The sequence below is a fragment of the Macaca nemestrina genome, chromosome 7 (genome assembly GCF_043159975.1).
Source record: "Macaca nemestrina isolate mMacNem1 chromosome 7, mMacNem.hap1, whole genome shotgun sequence".
NCBI lineage: Eukaryota > Metazoa > Chordata > Mammalia > Primates > Cercopithecidae > Macaca > Macaca nemestrina.
In genome coordinates, this window is record NC_092131.1 from 136,863,624 (window position 1) to 136,890,530 (window position 26,907).

The 26,907-nt window shown below is 39.4% G+C and overlaps 1 protein-coding gene across 1 annotated transcript in view; it reads left to right on the forward strand.

The window, feature by feature from the left end:
• The window catches only part of LOC105488467 (caseinolytic mitochondrial matrix peptidase chaperone subunit X), a 40,607-nt gene extending 14,745 nt beyond the window's left edge, over positions 1 to 25,862 (forward strand). Inside the window, exons 4-14 of the mRNA XM_011752550.3 lie at positions 4,015 to 4,169; positions 6,642 to 6,801; positions 8,750 to 8,791; positions 12,938 to 13,114; positions 14,414 to 14,578; positions 15,387 to 15,475; positions 16,467 to 16,631; positions 20,329 to 20,628; positions 21,767 to 21,859; positions 23,208 to 23,314; positions 24,817 to 25,862. Of these exons, the coding sequence (XP_011750852.1) occupies positions 4,015 to 4,169; positions 6,642 to 6,801; positions 8,750 to 8,791; positions 12,938 to 13,114; positions 14,414 to 14,578; positions 15,387 to 15,475; positions 16,467 to 16,631; positions 20,329 to 20,628; positions 21,767 to 21,859; positions 23,208 to 23,314; positions 24,817 to 24,907 (1,544 nt within the window). The 3' untranslated portion in view covers positions 24,908 to 25,862. The remainder of the gene's footprint in view (positions 1 to 4,014; positions 4,170 to 6,641; positions 6,802 to 8,749; positions 8,792 to 12,937; positions 13,115 to 14,413; positions 14,579 to 15,386; positions 15,476 to 16,466; positions 16,632 to 20,328; positions 20,629 to 21,766; positions 21,860 to 23,207; positions 23,315 to 24,816) is intronic.
• The last annotated feature ends 1,045 nt before the right edge of the window (positions 25,863 to 26,907 follow it).

The window sequence follows — 26,907 nt, forward strand, 5'->3', positions numbered from 1 at the left end:
CCACACCCGGCCTAAAGTTTTTTTAATGTGGAATTGTCTGCTTCTTTCATTTAGTTTGTAAGGACGTAGGTGTGCTTGCTAGTGCAGTTTTTCCTATGATCTATGGATAGATATAAATTTATATTTAAAATTTTCCCAAAGGAAAAAAAATTCCATGAAATTTTTCTCTGCAGTTCTCTCTTTCTAGTTGGATTACACGAAAATGTATTACTTAGACATACTAGCTTTGTATTTGCTACCTGTATCTATAAGAGATTCTCTACCAAATTGCTTTCTGAGGTCCCTGGTTACCATTAGTAGGGTTAGGCTGAGTTAAGCATGTATATCCAAACCCAGCTACCTGGGAGGTGGGAGGATCCCTTGAGAACAGAAGTTTGAGGCCATCCTGGACAACACAGCAAGACGCCAGCTCTTAAAAAAAAAAAGAGTGGCTGGGTGTGGTGGCTCACGCCTGTAACCCCAGCACTTTGGGAAGCTGAGGCAGGCAGATCACCTGAGATCAGGAGTTCGAGACCAGCCTGACCAATATGGTCAAACCCCGCCTCTACTAAAAAATATAAAATTAGCCGGGCGTGGTGGCACATGCCTGTAGTCCCAGCTACTAGGGAGGCTGAGGCAAGAGAATTGCTTGAACCCGGGAGGCGAAGGTTGCAGTGAGCTGAGATTGTGCCATTGCGCTCCAGCCTGGGCAACAAGAGCAAAACTCTGTCTCAAAAAAAAAAAAAGTGTATATCCATATGTCTACATCCTGTAACCGTATGTTGTTTATTTTTATTTTGTTTATTATAAGAGGGCACGATGGGCACTATCTTGGCTCACTGCAACCTCTGCCTCCCAGGTTCAAGCAGTTCTCCTGCTTTAGCCTGCTGAGTAGCGGGGTTTATAGGCACTTACCATGCCCAGCTAGTTTTTGTATTTTTAGTAGAGACAGGGTTTCACCATGTTGGCCAGGCTGGTCTTGAACTCCTGAGCTTAAGTGATCCACCCGTCTTGGCCCCTCAAAGTGCTGAGATTACAGGCGTGAACCACTAGGCCCCACCAACATCCTATAACCATGTTTTGAAAAGAAAGAGTAGGCTGGCCTCAGTGGGTCACGCCTGTAATCCCAAGCACTTTGGGAGGCCAAGGTGGGAGGGTTCCTTGAGTCCAGGAGTTTGAGACCCGCCTGGGCAACATCATGAGACCCGCCTGGGCAACATCATGAGACCCTGTCTCTACAGAAGATTTTAGAAAGTAGACAGGAATCGGCTGGGCGCAGTGGCTCATGCCTGTAATCCCAGCACTTTGAGAGGCCAAGGAGGGCGGATCGACGTCAGGAGATTGAGAGGCGCCTATAGTCCCAGCTACTTGGGAGTCTGAGGCAGGAGAATGGCGTGAACCTGGGAGTCGGAGCTTGCAGTGAGCCACTGTCGCGCCACTGCACTCCAGCCTAGGCAACAGAGAGAGACTCCATCTCAAAAAAAAAAAAAAAAAAAAAAAAGGCAGATGTGGTGGCGCGTGCCTGTAGTCCTGGATACTCAAGGAGGCTGAGGTGGGAGGATTGCTTGAGCTTAGGAGGTCAAGACTGCAGTGAGCAGTGATCACGCCACTGCATTTCAACCTGGGCAACAGAGCAAAACCCTGTCTCAAAAAAGAAAAAGAAATCACCTTTAACACAGGATATTCTTTTTTTTTTTTTTTTTTTTGAGACGGAGTCTCGCTCTGTCACCCAGGCTGGAGTGCAGTGGCCGGATCTCAGCTCACTGCAAGCTCCGCCTCCCGGGTTCACGCCATTCTCCTGCCTCAGCCTCCCGAGTAGCTGGGACTACAGGCGCCTGCCACCTCGCCCGGCTAAGTTTTTGTATTTTTAGTAGAGACAGGGTTTCACTGTGTTACCCAGGATGGTCTCGATCTCCTGACCTCGTGATCCGCCTGTCTCGGCCTCCCAAAGTGCTGGGATTACAGGCTTGAGCCACCGCGCCCGGCCAACACAGGATATTCTGTAGCTGATCCATTGGAATTGAGAAATCCTTATAAATGTATTCATCTACTGTGTATCCACAAATTTTTTTTTTTTTATGCTTTAAGTTTCATGGTATATGTGCACAACCTGCAGGTTTGTTACATATGTATACATGTGCCATGTTAGTGTGCTACACCTGTTAACTTGTCATTTACATTAGGTATATCTCCTAATGCTATCCCTCCCCTCTCCTGCAATCCCATCACAGTCCCCGGTGTGTGATGTTCCCCTTCCTGTGTCCAAGTGTTCTCATTGCTCAGTTCCCACCTATGAGTGAGAACATGTGGTGTTTGGTTTTCTGTCCTTGCGATAGCTTGCTCAGAATGACGGTTTCTAGCTTCATCCGTGTCCCTACAAAGGACATGAACTCATCACTGTGTATCCACATATTATTTTTTTTTTTTTTGAGACAGAGTCTCACTCTATCGCCGAGACTGTAGTGCAGTGGTGTGATCTCAGCTCACTGCAAACTCCGCCTCCTGGGTTCACACCATTCTCCTGCCTCAGCCTCCTGAGTAGCTGGGACTACAGGCATGTGCCACCACGCCCGGCTAATTTTTTGTATTTTTAGTAGAGACGAGATTTCACTGTGTCAGCCGGGATGGTCTCGATCTCCTGACCTCGTGATCCGCCAGCCTTGGCCTCCCAAAGTTCTGGGATTATAGGCGTGAGCCACTGCACCCAGCCAAAAATTTTTTAAAGAAAAAAGAGAAATTCTTTTTATCCTCACTTTAAACTGCCTTTGTATTGCTTTCAAAGGCTGCTTGATTATCTTTAAATCAAATCCGTATGACTGAGAAAGCAGTATTTTATTAGTTTCTTAGTGATTTTTTTGATCAGAGAAATAGGAACTAGTGGAGTAAAGATAAAATAAATATATGAAATAAATTTTTTATATATATGTATATATTTGTTTTTTTTGAGATGGAGTGTTGCTCTGTCTCCCAGGCTGGAGTGCAATGGCACAATCTCAGCTCACTGCAACCTCCATCTCCTGGGTTCAAGCGATTCTCCTGGCTCAGCCTCCTGAGTAGCTGGGATTACAGGTGTCTGCCACCACGCCCAGCTAATTTTTGTATTTTTAGTAGAGACAAATACGAAATTTAGGGTTTCGCCATGTTGGCCAGGCTGGTCTCGAACTCCTGACCTCGTGATCCTCTTGCCTCAGTCTCCCAAAGTGCTGGGATTACAGGCATGAGCCACCATGCCCCAAAAACGCTAATGGGTTTAAAAGAACATAAAGAATATACATTTTTTACATTTTTAGGAGTTAAAATAGATTTCTCTTTCAACTTTTGTGTATGTTTGAAACTTATAATGTTGGAAAAATTTATGAATCTTGTATTTTACTTTTAGTTTGTTCATTCAAGTATTTCAATAAAATAGATGATTACTCCATATTCTCAAAGAGGTTTTAAAATCTTTTTTAGTGGGCCAGGCGTGGTGGCTCACGCCTGTAATCCTAACACTTTGGGAGGCCGAGGCAGGCAGATAACAAGGTCAAGATACCGAGACTATCCTGCTCAATATGGTGAAATCCTGTCTTTTCTAAAAATACAAAAATTAGCTGGGGGTGATGGTGCACCCCTGTAATCTCAGCTACTCGGGAGGCTGAGGCAGGAGAATCGCTTGAACTCTGGAGGCAGAGGTTGCAGTGAGCCGAGATCGCACCACTGCACTCCAGCCTGGCGACAGAGCGAGACTCCATCTCCAAAAGAAAAAAAATCTTTTTTAGTGAATGGAAGGTTGGAAAAATTTCACCCAATCTTTTAATGAAGTGTATCACAAAATGAAAGAACCTAATAAAAATGAACAAAAGGTAGTTGACTGAACTCATCTATCTTTGTAGAATACTTCATATATAAATGAGGCTTTTTGTGTGGCAAGTAGATGGAATAGTGAGTCTACTTTTTGTCAGGTGCATAGCTTTCATTTACAGTGGAGTCTTTAAGGCTAAACACTATTGGAATTATTTTTTATTTCCTTCTACTTACCTCTGTTTTCTTTTACAGCATCCACCCGTTTTGTCAAGTGTGAAAAATGTCATCATTTTTTTGTTGTGCTATCTGAAGCAGACTCTAAGAAAAGCATAATTAAAGAACCTGAATCAGCAGCAGAAGCTGTAAAATTGGCATTCCAACAGAAACCACCACCTCCCCCTAAGAAGGTATAAGTCTTAAGCTCAGTCTTACAAGTATTTTATCTTGAAAACATTCCATTGCTTCCCTTTCCCAAGTTTATATTGAATCCTAATACTAGTATCTGAACAAGTATTACAGGTTCATAATATGGACCATATGTGGCTAAATTGTTATTGCCTTTTGGAATTTAAATATGGGGTCCGTTGCTTTTTCCCATGTTATGATTACTGTATTTAGTAGCAGTGAAATGTAGCTAGATAATTATTAAAATGTTAACTTGTTAATACCAAGTTAATCTGAAATAATATCTTTACCATAGAGCAAGCAACTTTTGATTTATTTTTGTTCGTTTGCACCCTTAAATAACACCAGCCTAGGCTGGTCCACTTGACTAGCCTTAAAAAAAAAAAAAAAAAAAAACTCTATAATTATCTCCCTTAAATTGGTCTATTTTATGGTAAAACAGCCTTCAGTCTAATAATATAAGCAAGTAGTTTTTTCATAGCCAGTGTGCCAGGGCTACTCTGTATAGCACTGTGGCTTTGGTAGTGTGGACTCTTTTTAGAAGCCTCAGGCCGAGTATGATTTGGTCCTGTGAAATGTAACAGAATGTACCACCAGCTCCATTGGGTACTTGGTGTGTGCTTTTTGAGAACTGGGAACCCTTGTACCCTGGCTGTGTGCCTTCTGTTCTGGCTGTGTCTCAGATGTTTGCACACTTAGATTATTTCTCATTGCCTCAGTGTATCTTTCTTCTACTGTGTTTAGATAGCAGTGCATTTGTCTCTACTTCCAAATGTGCTGTGACAGGTTTAATGTCATTGGTATAATTTGTAAGGAATAAAGATGTTTAAAACTATAAAAAAATGTATATGGTCAACTAAATTGTCATTAAAAAAATGGAAAATATATTGGGCTTTATATTCTATATGAATTTGTGTAGACTTCAGACATCTGAGTTAAACTTCCAGGCAGTTTATTTTCAGGAGTTATACTGCTGAAAATAGTATAAATAATACATAAATATTGAATTATTTATTTTTTAATCAGGATTTCACTCCGTTGCCCAGGCTGGAGTGCAATGGCACACTCATGGTTCACTGCAGCTTTAACCTCCCTGGGCTCAAGTGATCCTCCCACTTCAGCCTCCACAGTAGCTGGGTGCAGGTGTGTGCCACCATGCCCAGCTAATTTCTGTAGAGACAGGGTTTCGTTGTTGTCCAGGCTGGTCTGCACCTCCTGGGCTCAAGTGATCCACCCACCTCAGCCTCCCAAAGTACAGGGATTCCAGGCGTGAGCCACCATGCCCAGCAGGAGTTGTTGAATATTAATTCACCAACCATTTCATTTCTTTTTTTTTTTTTTTTTTTTTTTTGAGACGGAGTCTCGCTCTGTCGCCCAGGCTGGAGTGCAGTGGCCGGATCTCAGCTCACTGCAAGCTCCGCCTCCTGGGTTCACGCCATTCTCCGGCCTCAGCCTCCCGAGTAGCTGGGACTACAGGCGCCCGCCACCTCGCCTGGCTAGTTTTTTGTATTTCTTAATAGAGACGGGGTTTCACCGTGTTAGCCAGGATGGTTTCGATCTCCTGACCTCGTGATCCGCCCGTCTCGGCCTCCCAAAGTGCTGGGATTACAGGCTTGAGCCACCGCGCCCGGCCCAACCATTTCATTTCTATTCACTTTTTAGTGAATAAAAAATTTACCCCAGGTTCCAAGCTGTTGGCAATAACCAACTGTAGAACAGAGCTTTAGCTACTATTAAGAGTAAAGGTTTTAGAGTTGAGCCTGGTGGCTCATGCCTGTAATCCCAGCACTTTGGGAAGCCAAGGTAGGAGGATCGCTTGAACCCCAGGAGTTCAAGACCAGCCTGGGCAACACAGTGAGACCCTGTCTCAAAAAAAGAAAAAACTGTATTTTTAGAAAATTTAAAAAAATAATAAGAATACAATTTTTAGGGTCTCATTTAGATAAATGAGTAGCTTTAAAGTTAATATCTGAGAAAAAACTAAATGTATTAAAACACATGGATACTGATGGTATAATGGCTTTTCATTATATAATGCCTGTTTCTGAAAAGGGTAGTTTTATAATATGTTATATTTGTGAAGAATATTATTCATTTGATTGAGAGGTATAGATTTATTTTAATGATTTACATTAATGTTGATACTTTTAGACCCATGGTGGCATGTGTATGTATTCTAAGTTACTTTAAATTTAATTGTTTATTAAAAAATAAAGGTTGATAGCATTGTTTATAGAATAGAAATTAGCATAACACAGTGATACTTTGTTAAACTAGAGAACAAATGAATTGTGTTTTTGTTCATTTAGTGTTTAGGGCCTCTGAATCATTGCTATATAATGTATTGTCATTTTGTTTTTAATGAGAGTCTTTGTCAGATTTAAAACTGTAAGCAAGTATGCTTAGTATATAACTTTTTAATGTGTGTGCTCTTATAGCTCATATTAAATTATTCATACCTAATCATTTTTCAGATTTATAACTACCTCGACAAGTATGTTGTTGGCCAGTCATTTGCTAAGAAGGTGCTTTCAGTTGCTGTGTACAATCATTATAAGAGAATATATAATAATATCCCAGCTAATCTGAGACAGCAAGCAGAGGTTGAGAAGCAGACATCATTAACACCAAGAGGTAGCGTTTTTGATAATTGACCTAAATAGAGATTGCTATGCTTAAAAGTAATCCTTATTTGTAACTCCTCACGTTCTTCTTAAAATGTTTTTTATATAGTGGAGCATTTTTCAAAGTGCAGGTTACTCCCCATTAGTGGGTCATGAAATCATTTTGGTAGGTTGCCAACAGCATTTTTTAAAAATTTGATAGATATGAATAGAAAATATCAGAATACATTAACTTATAGTTAAGGTAAATATTATTTCTTAGGCCTGGCATGGTGACTTATGCTGGTAATCCCACACGTTTGGAGGCTGAGGTGGGGGGATCACTTGAGGTCAGGAGTTCGAGACCTGCCTGGCCAGCATGGTGAAACCCCGTCTCTATTAAAAATACAAAAATTAGCTGGGTGGGGTGGCATATGCCTGTAGTCCCAGCTACTTGAGAGGCTGAGGCAGGAGAATTGCTTGAACCTGGGAGGCAGAGGTTGTGGTGAGCTGAGGTCACGCCACTGCACTCCAGCCTGGGCAACAAGACTCCATCTCAAAAAAAAAAAAAGGAAAAAAAAAACAACTTACGTTTTCAGTTATATGTGCATAGGTTCTGAGTCACAAAGAAAATTATACTACTTATTGAGGGTCTTAGTAAAAAATGTTTGAAAGCCACTGGGGTAGAGATTGAGACATCATTTTCACCACAACTAGTTCCCCATGAATGGATCTTAGCAATGCTCTGTACAACTCAGTTCTCTTGGGTTCAGGATACAGAATTTCATTTGCCTGTGTCAGAGATATGTGGAGATGATGACTGTTAATATATCCAGCACTCGTTTTTCTTTGGGCCCTAGCTACAGAGTGTATAAGGTTAAGGGCAAATCTGTGAGTGATTCAAAGTACAATTTCTCTTAAGGGTAGATTCTAATATACCAGTACTGTATAATCTCAATTTACTATGGACAATAATGAGATATACTATGGACAGTTTACTGAGAATATACTGTGTAATCTCAATTTACTATGGACAATAATGTATATTAATAGAATGATTTTATTTAAAACAATTATGAATAGAGTAAATATAAATATTTAATTTTTTGTTTTGTTGGCCAGACAGCCCTGATTTCTGATTTAGGCCTACATTCCATCATTTTAGATTCTTTTAATTATCACTGTACAGTGTGAAGGAGTTCTGCTAAGTACTTAAATTTATAAATCTACATTATTTTTGATAGCCTTTAGTAGCAACTAAATGTATAATTTATTTAAATGAAGACACTTGTTCACTTGTTGAATTTACATCACATAACTGCAAAATAGTTACGTGATGGTATCAGTTATTTTTAGAAAGTATAAGTCATAACTAATGGAAGACTCAGAACCTTTTTTCTTTTTTTTCAAGACAAGGTCTCGCTCTGTCACCCAGGCTAGATTGCAACTCACTGCAGCCTCAACTTCCCAGGCTCCAGTGACCCTCCCACCTCAACCTCCCAAGCAATCCACCTGCCTCAGCCTCCCAATGTGCTGGGATTAATAGGCTTGAACTCCTGTGCCTGGCCTGAAATCTTCATTTTTATAAGGTCCAAATAGCACTGATAGTTATGTGGCAAAACTTTTTTGTTTTCTTCAGTCAATAAATAAATATTTAAGCTATTCTAAGTGCTGGAGGAGCAAATAGTTATAATATGTATAGCATGAGGGGCTTAAACTCTTATATAAAGACTTATACCCTTACAGTAGATATCAATTATATATTTGACAAATATGAATATTAGCAACTGGACAGCCATCTTTATGCATGGTTTTGTTTTAATATAGAAAAGATAGCATATAGATTCTTAATATGAAAAGCTGAAAAATGTTAGTGAACACATCCTTTAAATATATTTGAAAGAGGACAGGAGGTGGGATACTCATTGTTTGTTCCCCCAAGGTAAACAAATATGTAATATTTTCATCCTCTTTCTTAGAGTTAGAAATAAGAAGACGGGAGGATGAGTACAGATTTACAAGTAAGTGACTTCAGGTCCTCCTCTGTAATCATTCTTCCTTTTGACATTTATTTCAGTGAAGTGTTTTAGCAGTAACAGTGATAGACATGTATGTATTTGCTTGTGTATTACCAAGAAAGATACATATTATCTAAATGTGTTTATCATACATGGTATAAATAACTTTGGAATAGTTTTTCATAGCTAATTTTAATTTCTATATGTTTGGTTATTTTTTATTTTTTCTATCAAACTACAATTAGAGTTGGCCTGCTTCTTGTGGGTCACAGGAATTTGGGGGAGGCAGATTATTTTCTAGCTACTCTTTGCCAGAAACCACACTGTTTCTTTTTTGGTATTTATGAAACTTAAAGTCTTACAAATTATGAGTAAGCCTTAATTCACTGTTTCTAGCCCTGGATTGCCCCTAAAAGCATCAGATGGTCCGATGGAGGGTGTGGAAGGACTTGATAGACCAAAGAGACTGGCCCTTCTGATGTCTTCCACCTATTCCTTTGGAGGTGGATGTAGTTAGTTGCTGCATTGAGGGTAGAGGTTCCAGGGGTGTCATAGAAAGATTCACATGGCCTTTTGTTTTAGTAATTGAAATAAAGAAAATTAGCTAAGTTTGATACTTTTACATTTGCCTTTGAACCAAGTAGTATTATATATCCACTATTTGAAGTGTACTGTATATAGGATGAGCCATGAGAATATAACTTGTGTACCAACTTGGGCATGACATTTATCACATGTAATAACATTACATTATCCCCAGTTACTTTTAAATTTGTGGAAATACTGATTATACCATGCATGGTAAAATTAAGAAATACAGTAAGTGCAATAGAATTAGATTATATATAAGAATGTAAGATCTAAATAATAATCTTTAGGTATATATATAATTTATATTTCGTAATGAAAAAATATATTCTGATATGCAGTCAATACCATACTCATAAATTGTGTTGATGGCTAGTGAAACTATACTAAATTAGTAAAGAAAGTCTGTAGTCCATATTTTGAAAGACATGTCATGTAATATATGTAGTGATTTAATGTTATTTAAATGTTAACAAGTAACAGTATTTAAGAACTTATGTAAAAGATTGACTGACTTAGAAACAAATACTTCAAAAGCTTAAATTTATTGTCATGTGCAGTTTTGTTGTGTTTTATGTGGGATTTTAAGTTCTAAAGTTAGGTTGTTAACTAACACCAGCTGGGGGTGTTAGACCCTAACACTGATCTAGGGTTTTAGACCAAAATCATGTACAATAAAATTAATTCTTTTTTTTTTTTTTTTTTTTTTTTTTTGAGACGGAGTCTCGCTCTGTCGCCCAAGCTGGAGTGCAGTGGCGCTATCCTGGCTCACTGCAAGCTCCGCCTCCCGGGTTCACGCCATTCTCCTGCCTCAGCCTCCCGAGTAGCTGGAACTACAGGCGCCCGCCACCGCGCCCGGCTCATTTTTTGTATTTTTAGTAGAGACGGGGTTTCACCATGGTCTCGATCTCCTGACCTTGTGATCCGCCCGCCTCGGCCTCCCAAAGTGCTGGGATTACAGGCGTGAGCCACCGCGCCTGGCCAATAAGATTAATTCTTGTAAGTCCCTTTGGAAGTAAAATTTTAGAGACCAACATACAGCTTTTAGGAGGACTGACACAATTGGCTTTTTTTTTCTCCATCTTTGGAATATAATGATGTTTAAGTTGAGCACCAGATGAAATACTTCGTTTGCGTTTAAGGACTATGTTGTGTGAATAATTAAACACTAGGGAAATGGTAATAATAATAGAATATTCTTCTGTAACACTTATAAAACTATCTGCCAGGTATTGTTCTTAAGTGTTTTGCATATATTCATTTAATCTCCCCTAAACCCATGAGACAGAAACTATTATTTTTATCTCCATTTTTGAAATAAGGAAACTGAAACACATAAATTTTAAGTAATTTATCCATGGCCACACAGCTGGTGAGCTCTGTGCAGCTAACTACTACACTAGCCTGCTTGCTCGTGGTCCTCATTTTAGAGAGCTATGCTTACAAAGTGAGAGATGCACAAACAGGGACTAACTGAAAGAATTGGAGAGTTATCTCAAGTTTACTGTAAGGCATATACTCATAAAATGGGATGATAGACATCATTTAAATTATTTTTTTTTAACTTAAATCATTAAGTTAAATACATAGATTACGTGGTTCCACTGTAATTAATATGCCTCTTGCAATTTTGTTCAGTTATTCGTCTAAACCGTGTGTGTGTGTGTGAGAGAGAGAGAGAGGGAGGGAGGGAGATAGAGAATGAGTGAATGATAAGCACCTGCTGGCCTCGCTTATCCGAAGCTACATCTAAATCATTTTTCCCCTTTGGGCAGAGCTAAACTTAACCCAAGCTCCTTCCTATGTTATCATAATCGCTAACCAGATTTTGCTGAAATTTTTAAAAGTACTTTGCTAGTGACAATTTAACTAACCCCATACAGCAGACTGGGTTTTCTTGGCTGATGTGGATTATAATGAGGCACAACATTGTGAATTATTCCCTAATTATTAACCCTCAAAGGTAGCACAGTTTAATCCAGATGTTTATGGAATGCTTATTGATTTTGATGAATAATGCTTTACCTTAAGTGTGAAGATAGTTTGAAAGTGACAGCCAGATGGAATAGGACCATGATAATAGATACGTCTACTGAACTGTTATTCTGTCAGTTTAATTAAAATAATAATGCATTGGAAAGTCTTGATTTTCTTAATCAATTTCTTAGAAAATAAAATTTAGGCCAGGTACGGTGACTCATGCTTGTAATCTCAGCACTTGGAGAGGCCGAGGCAGGTGGATCACCTGAAGTCAGCAGTTCGAGATCAGCCTGGGCAACATGGCAAAACCCCATCCCTACTAATAATATAAAAATTAGCCAGGTGTGGTGGCATGTACCTGTAATCCCAACTACTCAGGAGACTGAGGCAGGAGAATCACTTGAACCCAGGAGGCGGAGGTTGCAGTGAGCTGAGATTGCACCACTGTACTCCAACCTGGACAACAGAGAGAGACTCTGTCTCAAAAAAAAAAAAAAAAAAGTAAAAATGAATTCAGAAAATATAAACAAGTATGTTATGATGACAGGTACTCAAATGCTAAGAACCAAGAACAATCTGAATATTTACAAATCTGGATAATCTTTCCTTTAGCCAAGAGAAAGTAAGAATAAAGATTTATTTATTTTGTTTTGTTTTGTTTTATTTTTATTTTATTTTTTTGAGATAGCATCTTACTCTGTTGCCCAGGCTGGAGTGCAATGGCATGATCTTGGCTCACTGCAACCCCCGCCTCCCGGGTTCAAGCTATTCTCCTGCCTCGACTTCCCAAGTAGCTGGGACTATAGGCGTGTACCAGTACATCTGGTTAATTTTTGTATTTTTAGTAGGGATGGGGTTTCACTGTGTTGGCCAGGCTGTTCTTGAACTCCTGACCTCAGGTAATCCACCAGCCTTGCCTCCCAAAGTGCTGGGATTACAGGCTGAGCCACCATGCCCCACCCTAAAGATTTATTTTTGTAGGAACCTGGCTGATCAAATGATACTTCACTAGCAGTGTCAGTCCCATGTAGTCATTAGCAATGTCAGTCACATTTAGTTAAGAGTTATGTCTCTAATAAAGGAACTAGAAAGATCCAGTACAGGTCCAATAAAATTAGAGATTTAGATAGGACCAGAGATAGTGAGGTCTACCATATTTGGTTTCTCTAGTAGATTTTATTGATTAAGAAACAGGAACATAAAATTTATATGACTTGCCCTTGATCATATGGCTTCTACTTAGAGACAAACGAAGGTCCAGAGCTAAAGCTTTCTAACTCCTGGCTCTGCTCTTCCATTGCATTGCCTTCCCTTGGGTAAAGGAGTATTCTTACATATTTATGTAAATAAAGACAGGGAAAAAAATCAATTTCCTTTGCTTGAGGTTCTTTATATAATCATTGTGTGCTATATGTTTGTCATTAGGTAATTTGAGATTTTTCTCCTTTGTAGGTAAGACAGAATGTCAAAATACTTAAATTTTCTGTGTAGATGTTCAGTTTTAGATAAAAGTTTTTATGGGACATTTTCCTCAAGTAAATTCAAATGAATCTCAAGTACTTCCTTTGGCATTTTTTTCAGAATTGCTTCAGATTGCTGGAATTAGCCCACATGGTAATGCTTTAGGAGCATCAATGCAGCAACAGGTAAATCAACAAATACCTCAGGAAAAACGAGGAGGTGAAGTATTGGATTCTTCTCATGATGACATAAAACTTGAAAAAAGTAATATTTTGCTGCTTGGACCAACTGGGTCAGGTAAATAACTTGCTGAGAAAATTTATTACTCATTTTAAAAATCAGAATATAAATGATTCTATAACCTGTATCTTGTGATTGAAGTATTATGACTCTTGAGAAGAAAATCTAAGGCCAGTTGCCTAGATACACTATCAGTATTCCTGCATAGAATACAAACTGAGGCCGGGCGCGGTGGCTCAAACCTGTAATCCCAGCACTTTGGGAGGCCGAGATGGGCGGATCACGAGGTCAGGAGATCGAGACCATCCTGGCTAACACGGTGAAACCCCGTCTCTACTAAAAATACAAAAAACTAGCTGGGCGAGGTGGCGGGCGCCTGTAGTCCCAGCTACTCGGGAGGCTGAGGCGGGAGAATGGCGTAAACCCGGGAGGTGGAGCCTGCAGTGAGCTGAGATCCGGCCACTGCACTCCAGCCTGGGCGACAGAGCAAGACTCTGTCTCACAAAAAAAAAAAAAAAAAAAAAGAATACAAACTGAATTTGAGGCATTGGTGTTCCCCTTCAGACCAGTCCCTAACATCTTAACAGGAATAATAAAATAAAAAACAGCTATATCTAAAAAATAATAGACCAGATGTGGTGGCTCACACCTGTAATCCCAGCATTTTGGGAGACAAAGGTAGGAGGATCACTTGAGACCAGGAGTTTGAGACCAGCCTAAGCAACATAGCAAGACTCTATCTCTATAAAAAAATAAAGTAGCCGGGCGTGGTGGCTCACGCCTGTAATCGCAGCACTTTGGGAGGCCGAGGCGGGCAGATCATGAGGTCAGGAGATCGAGACCATCCTGGCTAACACGGTGAAACCCCGTCTCTACTAAAAAATACAAAAAACTAGCCGGGCGTGGTGGCGGGCACCTGTAGTCCCAGCTACTCGGGAGGCTGAGGCAGAAGAATGGCATGAACCCGGGAGGCGGAGCTTGCAGTGAGCCAAGATCGTGCCACTGCACTCCAGCCTGGGCCACAGAGCCAGACTCCCGTCTCAAAATAAATAAATAAATAAATAAAGTATTAGCTGGGTGTGGTAGCATGTGCCTGTACTCCCAGGACTTGGGAGGCTGAGGCAGGAGGATCACCTAAGCCCAGGAGATTGAGGCTGGGGTGAGCCATGATCACAGGCTGCACTCCAGCCTGGGTGAGAGAGCAAGACCCTGTCTCTAAAAAAAATAATAGCAGAAGAAAATGTAGCAATTGACAACTTTTTATTATATACTACTAAAATTTATTTTGCATTTTTATTGAAAAATTGTGTGCCAATATATGTTTAGTAAACTTTTAGTTAATGTTTCTATTTGTAGGTAAAACTCTGCTGGCACAAACCCTAGCTAAATGCCTTGATGTCCCTTTTGCTATCTGTGACTGTACAACTTTGACTCAGGCTGGATATGTAGGCGAGGATATTGAATCTGTGATTGCCAAACTACTCCAAGATGCCAATTACAATGTGGAGAAAGCACAACAAGGTATGTTTTCAGCATGGTCTGTTCCCAGATTTAGTATATTGGGGAATCAGTCTAATATTAAGAGACAATACAATTCTTGTTTTGAGTCAAGGATTAAAATTCTGTAATTATGTAAAAGTACCTTTGTTACATAATTTCTAGCATACTGATTAAGGGCCACATAGTTTGCTTTGCCTTATTGTCACTAAGCTGGCTGGTAGGGTTAAAAACAAGCCAAATTACTATCCCATTAGATCCTTAATACTATCATTGCTTTTCTTAACTCCCCTCAAGACTTCTAATACTTAGATTAAGATAGGACAGGGCAGGGGCAAGGGAGGACGGTACCAGATGACTCTAGAAACAGTTTAGCCTGTTGACCTACAGGATGTCATGGATGCTGCGTTGCTCCTTCATCTGTCATCTGTTCTTGTTTACATGAAGAGCATGACAGCTTCCTTTTCAAATTTCTTTAAGACAAGAATATAGGTGGGAAAGAGTAGGCTAAAGTTTTACTAATACTAGCACTGCAGATACCTCCCGCTTCCATACTATAAAGAATTCGTATACATTAGTGGGGCAAATCACTGTTATCAAGGAGATTTTGTTACCATACATAAATGTTATTCCGTAGAGCAGATTACAAAGCAGTTGTACAAAATGATGGATGGGAGAAATAAAAGTGCATTTTTATAATGTCAAGCTATTGCATATGTTAAGTATGAAAGCTCAAGTAACTTTGCTGTCTAGCTACCTAAGTCTTTTAAAGCTGAGGCTATCTTGTGTATATCTTTTCCATATTATAAATAGAATCCTCCTTAAATTATAGGAATTGTCTTTCTGGATGAAGTAGATAAGATTGGCAGTGTGCCAGGCATTCATCAGTTACGGGATGTAGGTGGAGAAGGCGTTCAGCAAGTAAGCAGTTGAATATTTTGTTCAAGCCCACTAAAAGGAAGGGAATACATCAACCTCCCAAATATTGTACGTTTGGTTTCATATTCAATTAGATTCTGTTTTGTTTATTTCTTCCACCCCCAAACTCCGCATATCATTTTGAAATAGTTTAGATCCTAAAAGAAAGTTGTTGACAATTTGAAATAGCAAATTACCTTGTTAGGAAATTTAAAATATTTTGAAGAACAGAAAAAATGAAATTTAATCTTTGTGTTTTTTTTTAAATTCCTCAAAGGCCCAGTTAAATATTTCTAGAAGACTCTTGAAGAAAGTTATGATTCTAACTAGACATGAATGAACTATGTACATGCTTCTTATTCCTTCCACTTAGTTAGAAGATAGGTATAAAATAATGTTTAATTCCTTGCAGAGCCATAATTGAAGTCACAATGATCTGTTGGCCAACTTGACCTTTTAATGGTAACTAATTATGACATAAACTATTAAAGAGTGAGGAAGATTGTTTCACTTTTTGACAGAGACATAGAAAGGTATAATCACACTTAGGTGCTGAAAATTTTTTTTATAAAAGCATCTCCAAATATAGGTAGTCTCAAAGTTTAATACTATAAGTGGAATAGAATTATAATTTATGTGAAAGACATCTTCAACTATTTTCTAATTTTGAATGTTCCCACCGTGTTTGAACACCATTTTATACAGTCATAATTCTGTGTTTATGTCAGAATTACGTCTTTACTATCAAAAACAACCTGTTAGGTTGACTGTTTTCCTGAATTGCATCAAGTTCTATAACCATTTCAAATAAATGTATTAATTATTAATGTGATAAATGCATTAGATTTTCTTGTTATAGAAATGTGGGAGGTTCATTAGTTATGTTCATTGACCATAATCACACATTGTTTTCCCCATTGAATCCCATTGTCTAAAGTATAATAAATAATGCACTTGATATGGTGATGCTATAAATCATTTGTTTTTTATTTAGGGCTTATTAAAACTACTAGAAGGCACAATAGTCAATGTTCCAGAAAAGAATTCCCGAAAGCTCCGTGGAGAAACAGTACAAGTTGATACAACAAACATCCTGTTTGTTGCATCTGGTGCTTTCAATGGTTTAGACAGAATTATCAGCAGGAGGAAAAATGAAAAGGTAAGTTTTTCTGAGGGGTTACTAGAAGGATAGAGAGCATTTAAAGGATGTACACTCAGTTTCCATTCTCATATCTGCGGGCTACCCGTCATAGTTTTAATTATAAGAGTTGAGTTTTCTTAGAGCATATCAGAAATATACAGGGAAGGGTGCAGTGACTCACACCTGTAATCCCAGTTCTTTGGGAGGCCAAGGCGGGCAGATTGCCTGAGCTTAGGAGTTCAAGACCAGCCCGACCAACATGAAACCCTGTCTCTACTAAAGATACAAAAAATTAGCCTGTAGTGGGCACCTGTAATCCCAGCTACTCAGGAGGCTGAGGCAGGAGAATCACTTGAATCTGGGAGGTGGAGGTTGCAGTGAGCTGAGATCACGCCACTGCACTCCAGCCTGGGTGATAGAGGGAGACTCCATCTCAAAAAAAAAAAAAAAGTATACAGTAAGTCCTCACTTAACGTCATCCCATAGGTCCTTGGAAACTGCAACTTTAAGCGAAATGACATGTAACAGACTAATTTTTCCTCATCAATTTAATAAGGAAATTATGTTGAACAAAATGACATTATTGGAGGACATGTTGTATGTTTCGTTTAAAGTTGCAGTTTCCAAGAACCTATCAACGATGTTAAGTGAGGACTTAGTGTATTTCTAGTTTTTAAAACTTCAGAGTAGGCTGGGCGCGGTGGCTCACGCCTATCATCCTAGCACTTTGGGAGGCCGAGGTGGGTAGATCATGAGGTCAGGAGATCGAGACCATCCTGGCTAATATGGTGAAACCCTCTCTCCACTAAAAATACAAATATTAGCTGGGCATGGTGGCAGGCGCCTGTAATCCCAGCTACTCGGGAGGCTGAGGCAGGGGAGTCACTTAAAACCCAGGAGGCAGAGGTTGCAGTGAGCCGCGATTGTGCCACTAAGCCACTGCGCTCCAGCCTGGGTGACAGAGCAAGACTCTGTTTCAAAAATTAAAAAAAAAAAAATAATAACTTCAGAGTAGTAAATGGAAAGACTTCTAACTAAATATCATCTATATATGGACTTTGCTTTTTTTTTGGAGACGGAATCTTGCTTGTCACCAGGTTGGAGAGCAGTGGTGCGATCTCGGCTCACTGCAACCTCCGTCTCCTGGGTTCAAGCGATTCTTGTGTCTCTGCTTCGTAAGTAGCTGGGATTACAGGCACACGCCACCACACCCAGCCAATTTTTGTATTTTTAGTAGAGATGAAGTTTCACCATGTTGGCAAGGATGGTGTTGATCTCCTGACCTCATGATCCACCCACCTCGGCCTCCCAAAATTCTAGGATTACAGGCATGAGCCACCACACCCAGCCTGTATGGTCATTTTAAAAGTGTAACTTGATGAGTTCAACTTAATATTTTATCTGGGGAGTTCATTATTGAAGGTAGTTACTGTATCAGTACAATTTCTATTCATTCCCCCTGCCCAATTCACTGGTGCCCAGTAAAGTTTATCTCCGTTGCCCTTGCTCATAGAGTTTACCATAGATCACTGCTGACGTTCACCAGTGGAGGGGAGCATTTTGGCAGATACAGGAAGGATTATGATCCCACCTAGTGTTATAGGTGTTTCTTCTTATAACCCCTGCTTTTAATTGGGACTGGGACTTGTTTCTTCATATCCTCATAGTACATGCCCAGTACTTATTTTTTGATTGAGTACAACAAAATGTAATGTCAGCATAGTGGCAGGAAGCCCAGAAAACACCTGTATTTTCCATGGTTTTGTAGTTTGCATAATAGCACAAGTGATCGCATTTATATTACATAACATTCTATTTGAAATCTTCATGTCATAGATCAGCTGTGTGCTATATTGCTTGATGTAAGTCTTCTTGGCCTTGAATGTACTAGTTTAAGTAATAGGTTAGTAGTAGTAAAAAAATAATAATCATAATGCTGCTAATGGTACGGTTGTCCATGGTAGTTCCTTTGCCTAGCCTAGGTGAGGAAACACTTTTAAAAATACTAACCGTGCCACGTAATTACTGTTATTCCTCAGTACCAGGCCTTTTTCAGCATGGATATGGTTAGATTTTTGTTTTTCTGCTAATTTATGCAAAATTTCAATAGCAGCCAAAACATAATATGAAAATTTGTTTTTTTGGGTCATTGAAATACTGCATAAATTAGCCTAACAAATTAGAAAGAAGAAATTATTTCTTTGGGTGGGTGTGTGTGTGTGAGAGCGATAACCCTGTATTTGAAACTCTGTAACTAAAAGCAAAGACCATGTTCTGATGTTTATTTATAATTAATATTTCATACTTCCAAAAAGGATTTGAAGCTAGAAACATGTAGGACAGAAGGTTTGAAAGTAATGTCAGAAAAAGAATCAGAAGTACACAGAAGGAAGGTTTAAGTTGTAATTCTGATTTGTTGAGAATTAGGTCACTCCATTTAGCTGTGAACTTTATTAATGAAAATTAGGGGAGCAGTCATAGGCTCTAATTCTTATTACTTTGACTGAAGCAAGCTCTATATGCCTTCCATATGCTCTAGTTCTTATTACCTGGCCCCACCTCCTAATAATACACAGGATTTCAACATACAAATTTGGGGACACTTAAATATTCAGTCCATTGCAGACAGAGTTTTTGAGACAGAGTCTTGCTCTGTCGCCCAGGCTGGAGTGCAGTGGCATGATCTCAGCTCATTGCAACCTCCACGACTCTGAGGTTCAAGCAATCCTCCTACCTCGGCCTCCCGAGCAGCCGGGATTATAGGTGAACACCACCACGCCCAGCTACTTTTTGTATTTTTAATAGAGACACGGTTTCACCATGTTGGCCAGGCTGGTCTCAAGCTCCTGACCTCAACTGATTAGCCTGCCTCAGCCTCCCAAAGTGCTGAGATTACAGGCATGAGCCACCGTGTCCAGCCTGCAAACAGATTTTTAGCTTAGGCTATGTTTGCACATATCATGTACTTCTCTTGTTCTTTTGACAAAAGCTATATGACATGACAAAATTAAGCTTTCTGAGAATTGCCTGGAGTACAGTTCGTTTATGTTGACTGAAATGAGATCCATATGCCTTTATATACCCAACCTTGTTCAGCAAAGTTAGCGTTCATTTTATTTTTTATGTTTTTGAGGACTCTAGCTTTGCAAAATTTAGCATTCTTGTTTGATGTCATTCTTACATTTTTTTGTAACATCTAAATTATTCTAACTATGTATGCAGACCAAATCATAATTTTAGAAGAATCATGATTTAGCAGTGACTTAAGACACTTACAGATAATTTTCTCATTAGGCTGCTTGTACCTCCATATTTATAGTTTTTATACCTTTTGGAAAAACCACACTCATCTAGAAGTCTTGAATAAACCCTGCAACCTTATTATCTGAGTTCTAAGGGACTCCCTTTGTAGTTATTATATGCTTTTATTAGAATTCATTCTTTGAGGGTTGGTTATTACATAGCGGTTACGTTCTCAATTCTGAAGGCAGACAGGGCAGACCTGAGTTCAAATTCTGGCTTTGCCACTTACAGCAATAAGATTTTGGTCAAGATATTTAACCTCTCAGCCTGTTTTTTTCCTTTGTAAAATGTAAATGATAATAAAACCTTCTTCATAGAGTTGTTACAAAGATCATATGAAATATGTATGAAGAGTACTTAATACACTATCATTTGATTCTACTATTTATAATATGCATCATTTCTTTGGCAGTATCTTGGATTTGGAACACCATCTAATCTAGGAAAAGGCAGAAGGGCTGCAGCTGCTGCAGACCTTGCTAATCGAAGTGGGGAATCAAATACTCACCAAGACATTGAAGAAAAAGATCGGTTATTGCGTCATGTGGAAGCCAGAGATCTGATTGAGTTTGGCATGATTCCTGAGTTTGTGGGACGGTTGCCTGTGGTGGTTCCATTGCATAGCCTAGATGAGAAAACACTTGTACAAATACTAACTGAGCCAAGAAATGCTGTTATTCCTCAGTACCAGGCCTTATTCAGCATGGATAAGGTTAGATTTTTATTTTTTGTACTTAGTTATTTTTTATTTTCTTGCTATTGAAATTCTACATAAATTAACCTAACAACAAAAACAAATTCTGCTCATCTAGAATACCAGCCTATTCCTTACTAAATATGGATCTAGGAATCAAGGAAGGTATATTGTATTATGTTAGAATTTAGGAGTTGTTTTTATTTCTTCTGAATTAAAACCATCATTATAGCCTAAAGCCCAAGAAAAATAATGCCATTAGCCTACCTCAACACCTCCAAGCCAGACATACAGGATTGTCCTTTCAGTCTTGATATTCTAAATGCTTTTGTTGTGACATACTGTGTGTATTTTTATATTCTTTTGTTAAAATAGAGTTTTATTAATCCCACATATACGTCTCTGTAGCAAACACCTAGCCCACATACCCAATTAGATAACAAATGGTTTGGGTTTTGTGAACTTTGTGTCTCTAAATATCAGTCTCCTCTTCTCTATTGCCACTGCCACAAGTCAAGCCCGTTTGTTATTATTCACCTTGACTCATGCATTTAATTCCTAATTGGTCTGCCTGTCTCATGTCTGTCTGTGACTACCACCACCAAAATATCATTATCTTCCTCTTTACTTCTAGAATGGATCATTGAGCACAGTGCCCAACAAATAGATACTAAGTTCTTAAATATTTATTGAATAATAAAAGACAAGGCTAATGTTTTTACTCCCTTGCTTAAAATCCTCCAGTGGTTCCCTAGTCTTATTTAGATGCCCCCCCCTTTGCTGCTCCCTTAGCTCCATGTGCATACACTGGACTATAAGTGCTAGTTTGCTAATCTGTCATCTGTCATCACACAATAGACTGTAAGTTGCTTGGCAAAGATGATGTTTATTCATCATTAAATCCCTAGTATGTAACACACAGAGGTTTGGTAAATGTTGAAAAAAATCCTAGGGAGTCTGTGTTAATCTAGAAAACATCTTCAGAACAAACTTGCAATTCATAATACTGATACTGTCATGGGTTAATTGATAGAAACAAGTGCTTCTTGAAGGCAGGGTTCCAAAACACCATGAATTGTGCCCTCACTTAATGGTACATTTTCTGGAGGTAGAAATTAACAATAAAAGTTATAATTTATTTTTAATGTATTTGTAGTGTGAACTGAATGTTACTGAGGATGCTTTGAAAGCTATAGCCAGATTGGCACTAGAACGAAAAACAGGTGCACGAGGCCTTCGGTCCATAATGGTGAGTTGGCATTATTTTCTAAAAACAATTATTTCTTGGTCTAAGTTTTGAGTATATTAAGCTTCCTTGTTTTTCTTTTGGAAAACAGATACATTTTCTTTTGGAAAATCAATCTATCTATCTATCTATCTATCTATCTATCTATCTATCTATCTATCGAAAGAGAGAGAGACAGACACAGACAGACAGACAGAGTCTCAAAGGAGTGCAGTGGTACGATCTTGGCTCGCTGCAATCTCTACCTCTCAGGCTGAGGCTCAAGCAGTCTTCCCACCTTAGCCTCCCAAGTAGCTGGGACTATAGGCAAGAACCACCACACCTGGCTAATTTTTGTATTTTTAGTGGAGATGGGGTTTCACCATGTTGGCCATTCTGGTCTCGAACTCCTGATCTCAGGTGATCTGCCTGCCTCAGCCTCCCAAAGTGCTGGGATTACAGGCATGAGCCACCACGCCTGGACTGAAATTTTTTTTTTTTTTTTTAATCACAGTAGATTATATTTTGCTTTTTCTCAAAAAGGAACTTCAAGGTGTTTGCAACAAAGGACATGGACATAATATGATTAATGAAACAGAAAATCAGGATTGGGCCTGGTAACTCACATCTATAAATCCCAACACTTTGGGAGGCCGAGGCAGGAGGATTGCTTGAGCCCAGGAGTTTGAGACCAGCCTGGCAACATAGACCTTCATCTCTCAAAAAAAAATTAAAAAAAAAAACAAGAGGCCGGGCATGGTGGGTCATGCCCATAATCCTAGCACTTTGGGAGGCTGAGTCGGGCGGATTGCCTGAGCTCAGGTGTTCAAGACCAGCCTGGGCAACATGGCAAAACCCCATCTCTACTAAAAATACAAAAAAGCCAGATGTGGTGGCTTATGCCTGTAATCCCAGCTATAATCCCAAATATATATAAACATATATGTTTATATATATTTGTTTTGTTTCTTTTTCCTTGAGTGAATGGATTCCAATTTGTGATATATAGAATAAAAGCGGCCGGGCGCGGTGGCTCAAGCCTGTAATCCTAGCACTTTGGGAGGCCGAGACGGGCGGATCACGAGGTCAGGAGATAGAGACCATCCTGGCTAACACGGTGAAACCCCGTCTCTACTAAAAAATACAAAAAATTAGCTGGGCGAGGTGGCGGGCGCCTGTAGTCCCAGCTACTCGGGAGGCTGAGGCAGGAGAATGGCGTGAACCCGGGAGGCGGAGCTTGCAGTGAGCTGAGATCCGGCCACTGCACTCCAGCCCGGGCGACAGAGCCAGACTCTGTCTCAAAAAAAAAAAGAATAAAAGCACTTGTGTGTAATCAGTTTTCAATGTGATTCATTACTTTTTATTTCTTTAGGAAAAGCTGTTACTAGAACCAATGTTTGAAGTCCCTAATTCTGATATCGTATGTGTGGAGGTTGACAAAGAAGTAGTAGAAGGAAAAAAGGAACCAGGATACATCCGGTAAAGTGCATTTTCAAGCCAGAACAGATATAAAATTTAAGATCAGCTCCTCATTGCTATGTTGATTGGTTTGTCATTTTAAAATTACATAAAAATTGTTATATCGTGTATTTGTAAGGGAAGCAGTAATCTCAGGTTTTCTGTAGAAAAATCTAATTTGGGTATTTTAAAAAAATAGTATTTTGTGAGTCTTTGAAAGTTATCTTCAGGCCAGGTGTGGTGGCTCATGCCTGTAATCCCAGCACTTCGGGAGGTGGAGGCGGGCGGATCATGAGGTCAAGAAATAGAGACCATCCTGGCCAACATGGTGAAACTCTGTTTCTACTGAAAATACAAAAATTAGCTGGGTGTGGTGGTGCGTGTCTGTAGTCCCAGCTACTTGGGAGGCTGAGGCAGGAGAATCACTTGAACCTGGGAGGCAGAGGTTGCAATGAGCCAAAATCACACCACTGCACTCCAGCCTGGGCGACAGAGTGAGACTTGGTCTCAAAAAATATATTTAAAAAGGCAATGGGCTGGATTTGGCTAGCAAGCTACAGTTTCCTAACCCCTGATTTATTCAATAAATGTTTACTATACAATGTTTGACATTAATGTTACCTACACAAAAACTAGGTTTCTGTTAAACTCAATCATAAGGTATGTTATGTTTTATGTTTGCTTATTGTTCCAGGATAACTTTAGAGGCAGTTGATTTGTTTTGAACAACCTTAGTTATCCAGAGAGATATAATCTCTTATTTTTATTGTTTAATGATGTTGACATGTGGCTTTTAAAGGAATTGTGGTGATCTGAATTATCATTTTTACTAGTTTGAGACAAGATGGATTTGGTCAGAAGTAGCTTCTTTACCATATACATATGCTAAATACAAGCATTTGAGTTGAAATAACAGATGATGCTTTCTTGGAGAAAAGGATTTTTTAAGCCTTCACAATTGAAGCCATGTTGTCCTTTTTTTTTCAGTAATTAATTTGTCAGGGAAAATGTTGGGAAGTTTATTTACTTGGTTGTATAGTCTGTTTCCCATATTACTAAGCAATTTTTTTTTTTTTTTTTTTTTTTCTTGAGACGAAGTCTCGCTTTGTCACCCAGGCTGGAGTGCAGTGGTGTGATTTCGGCTCACTGCAACCTCCACCTCCTGGGTTCAAGTGATTCCCCTGCCTCAGCCTCCTGAGTAGCTGGGACTACAGGCATGCGTCACCACACCCGGCTAATTTTTGTATTTTTAGTAGAGATGGGGTTTCACCATGTTGGCTAGGCAGGTCTTGAACTCCTATCTCAAGTGATCAGCCCTGCTTGGCCTCCCAAAGTGCTGGGATTATAGGTGTGAGCCACTGTGTCTGGTCTAAGCAATCTTAATATTAAAAGTGCTCCTAGTATTTTCTATTATCGTGGCTTTCTTAGCTAGGGGAGGTTACTTTGCTGTTTTGATTTTAAAGATCACGTTTACCTCCGTTTTTTATTTAAAAAAAAAAAACAAACATGGCTTTTCATTGTAGGGCTCCAACAAAAGAATCCTCTGAAGAGGAGTATGACTCTGGAGTCGAAGAAGAAGGATGGCCCCGCCAAGCAGATGCTGCAAACAGCTAAACTGTCATATTGCTGTCCTGTATATACAGCTTTTCCTTCTTTTGTTTAGGATCATAACTGTCTCTACAGTCTGATATTAAAGGCATTGGATCTATCTTGGATATCATACATGGTCAGAGAAGCCTTTAGGATAAGAATCAGATCATGTATATTATTGTAACATCACATTGATTTTACAGAGGACGTTATGTGGACTTTAATGACACAGTGTTTAGAGATAAAATGTACATTATTTTGGTTCAGTTTTTTAAAAACTATGCTTTAACAAAATTCTTAGGAATTCTTTTAAGCAATGCAGGTATTTCAATAACTGTAGATGTTACAATAATGTTACTCTACAAATGGGAAAATAAATTCTTTAAAATTGAATATTGCGATACCATTCTTTAGTGTTACTTTTTTACCCACATGTGTTTCTGAAAATATTGGAATTATATTCATCTTGAAAATTGGACCAGGTAGGCCAGGCACGGTGGCTCATGCCTGTAATCCCAGCACTTTGGGAGGCCAAGGCAGGTGGATCACAAGGTCAGGAGTTCAAGACCAGCTGGCCAAGATGGTGAAACCCCATCTCTACTAAAAATACAAAAAGTTAGCCGGGCGCGGTGGCAGGCGCCTGTAATCCCAGCTACTCGGGAGGCTGAGGCAGGGGAATCGCTTGAACTCGGAGGGCAGAGGTTACAGTGAGCTGAGATCGCGCCACTTCTCTCCAGCCTGGGCGACAGAGTGAGACTCCGTCTCCGGGGGGAAAAAAAAAAAACTGGACCAGGTAGTTAAAAATTTCATTGAAAAATACCCTGAAGAACTATATTTTGATAATTGGTTTAGCTGTATTCCTAGTCTTATCTGCTAATGCATGATAGCATGACACTAACTTCCCAATTGGTTCTGTAAAAAGCGATTTTCTTACCAAGTTATCTGATTTACCATCTTTTTTTTTTTTTTCTTTTTTTTTTTTTTAAAAAACAGACTCTCGCTCTGTCCCAAGCTGGAGTGCAGTGGCGCGAGCTTGGCTCACTGCAACCTCCGCCTCCCAGGTTCAAGCAATTTTCCTGCCTCAGCCTTCCGAGTAGCTAGGATTATAGGTGCACACCACCATACCCGGCTAATTTTTGTATTTTTAGTAGAGACAGGGTTTCACCATGTTGGCCAGGCTAGTCTCTAACTCCTGACCTTGTGATCTGCTGGCCTCGGCCTCAGATCACAGGCATAAGCCACCGCACCCAGCCTTAATTACCATCTTTAATCCATTTTAGTACTATGGGGTGAGTAAATGGAATTGAAGTCTGGCTTAAATCTTCAGAAAGTTATATATTTATATTATTTTATTTTATTTTATTTTATTGAGACAGAGTCTCGCTGTGTCACCCAGGCTGGAGTGCAGTGGCACGATCTTGGCTCACTGCAACCTCTGCCTCCCGGGTTCAAGCGATTCTCATGCCTCAGCCTCCTAAGTAGCTGGGACTACAGGTGTGCACCACCACACCTGGCTAATTTTTTGTATTTTTAGTAGTGACGGGGTTTCGCTATGTTGCCCAGGCTGTCTCTCCTGAGCTCAGGCAATCTGGCCACCTTGGCCTCTGACAGTGCTAGGATTACAGGCATGAGCCACCGCATCCAGCCAGAAAGATACATATCTAATTCTATAAATAGCATGCAGTGTCAGTCATGGTAACAGCCATGTGCTGACCTAAATAAAATTTCCTGATATTGTGTACTTAACCTGAAGTACTGAGCTAGTTTTTTTGTTTTGTTTTTGGTGCTGAACATTTTGGTCTAATTCTTTTGCTTCTTAGAACATTAAAAAAAAAAATCTTTGTTTTGCTATCAGCCAAAGTAAATGTGTTCACACTAACATATAAGTTACTAACCTTCATTATACAGCAAAGGTAAAAAGTGGTGGGATATTTGGGGTCTTAATGAAAATTGTATCATTTAACTCCATAAATATTAAAATATTTGGGTATCTTTTAAGCTTTTTTTTCTTTCCTTCTATAATG